The sequence below is a fragment of the Oryzias melastigma genome, unplaced genomic scaffold (assembly GCF_002922805.2).
Source record: "Oryzias melastigma strain HK-1 unplaced genomic scaffold, ASM292280v2 sc00372, whole genome shotgun sequence".
In the NCBI taxonomy this organism is placed as follows: Eukaryota; Metazoa; Chordata; class Actinopteri; order Beloniformes; family Adrianichthyidae; genus Oryzias; species Oryzias melastigma.
In genome coordinates, this window is record NW_023416969.1 from 65,082 (window position 1) to 66,954 (window position 1,873).

General features: G+C 40.4%; 1 protein-coding gene across 1 annotated transcript in view; it reads left to right on the top strand.

Moving 5' to 3' along the window:
- LOC118598359 (butyrophilin-like protein 2) overlaps positions 1-1,873 on the top strand; it is a 3,744-nt gene that overhangs the window by 1,347 nt on the left and 524 nt on the right. The window contains exon 2 of the mRNA XM_036211019.1: positions 142-477. Within this exon, the coding sequence (XP_036066912.1) occupies positions 142-477 (336 nt within the window). The remainder of the gene's footprint in view (positions 1-141; positions 478-1,873) is intronic.

The window sequence follows — 1,873 nt, forward strand, 5'->3', positions numbered from 1 at the left end:
AGCAGCTGATGAGGAAGAGGAGAACATTCTGATCTTCATCCTCTGATCTCTGCAGGAAGCAGCTGCTGATTGATCAGTTGGAGCTTTCTTCATCTGTGTTGTTCTTCTCTGTAATCTCTGATCTCTGATCTTCTGATGCAGGTCTGAACATCACTGCTGAACCTGGAGATGACGTCACTCTGAGATGTGAAGATACAAACATCACCAAGGTTTCAGTTTTAAACTGGACCAGAACTGACCTGCAGGAGGATGAATACGTGTTTCTCTACAGGAATAACAGTGTTGATCTTAAAAATCAACCTGAATCTTTCAAGAACCGAGTGTCTCTGAATAACACTCAGATGAAGGATGGAGATCTGTCTGTGGTTCTGGAGAACGTGACCGTTAATGACAACGGAACGTACCAGTGTAGAGTCCTACAGGGAAGATGGAAGCTGAAGTCCATCATCCACCTGCAGGTGTTTCCTCCTCCTCCAGGTGAGTATTGAGAGTGAATGTATGTCAGAGTGAAAGGTCTCAGATCAGACGTGTTTTCTGAAGATGTTGTTGATGAGACTCTGCAGGAAGCAGCTGATGAGGAAGAGGAGAACATTCTGATCTTCATCAACATTTTCATCTGATATTAGATATGCATTGGATTCAGGTCAGATCTCAGTGTTAGTTCTTTTAGATCTAAGTGCTGCCTTTGATACTGTTGATCACCTGATCCTGATAAACAGACTAAAAAACATAGGACTTTCAGGGACTGTCCTCGAGTGGTTTACCTCCTACCTCATTGACAGAAACTTCATGGTGAGCATGGACATGTGCTTCTCTGGGGTCCACAGTATTGAATGTGGTGTGCCTCAAGGTTCCATCCTTGGCCCCTTGCTTTTTAATATCTACATGCTCCCTTTGGGGAATGTCATCAGGAGGCACAACATCAGCTTTCACAGCTACGCTGATGACACCCAGCTGTACATATCCATGTCTCCTGATGACACAAGGCCAGTAGAAGCACTTTTTAATTGTATTTTAGATGTGAAATCATGGATGGCGGATAATTTTCTGCAACTAAACCAGGACAAAACTTAAATTTTAGTTATCGGTCCTGAGGCCAAGAGAGAGAAACAGTTTCTGAAACTACAAGAACTTTCATTAAGCTGTTCAGAAACAGTCAGAAACCTGGGCGTTATTTTTGACTCTGAGCTAACTTTTATCCCTCACATTAAACAACAAGTTAAAACAGGTTTTTATCATCTTAAAAACTTGGCTAGAGTCCGCCCGATTCTCTCTCTTGCTAATATGGAGATGCTGATGCATGCTTTTATAACAAGTAGAATTGATTATTGTAACGCTCTGCTTGCTGGTCTTCCAAAAACGAATATTAGGAACCTTCAGCTTCTCCAGAATTCAGCTGCAAGAGTTCTCACAAAGACCAGGCGACGGGCTCATATCACCCCGATTTTAAAATCCCTGCATTGGCTCCCCATAAGCTTCAGGATTGATTTTAAGATCCTTTTAATGGTTTTTAAATGTCTTAACGGCCAAGCGCCTTCTTATCTGTCAAATCTTTTAGTTAAATATGAACCTTCGCGGACTCTAAGATCTTCTGGCACTAGTCTTTTAGTAATTCCAACTGTTAAAACAAAAACATATGGAGAGGCATCTTTTCAGTATTATGGCCCCCATTTGTGGAACGGTCTGCCAGAGGACCTGAGAGCCACAGAGAACATAGATGCTTTTAAGAAAAAACTCAAAACTCATCTTTTTACCTTGGCTTTTAGTTAATTTTTTACCACTTTTATTGATTCTTGTATTATTTTATCATGTTATATGAGTTTTAACTGGATTATTAATAATGTATTTTACTATTTCTTACTTCAATGTTTTA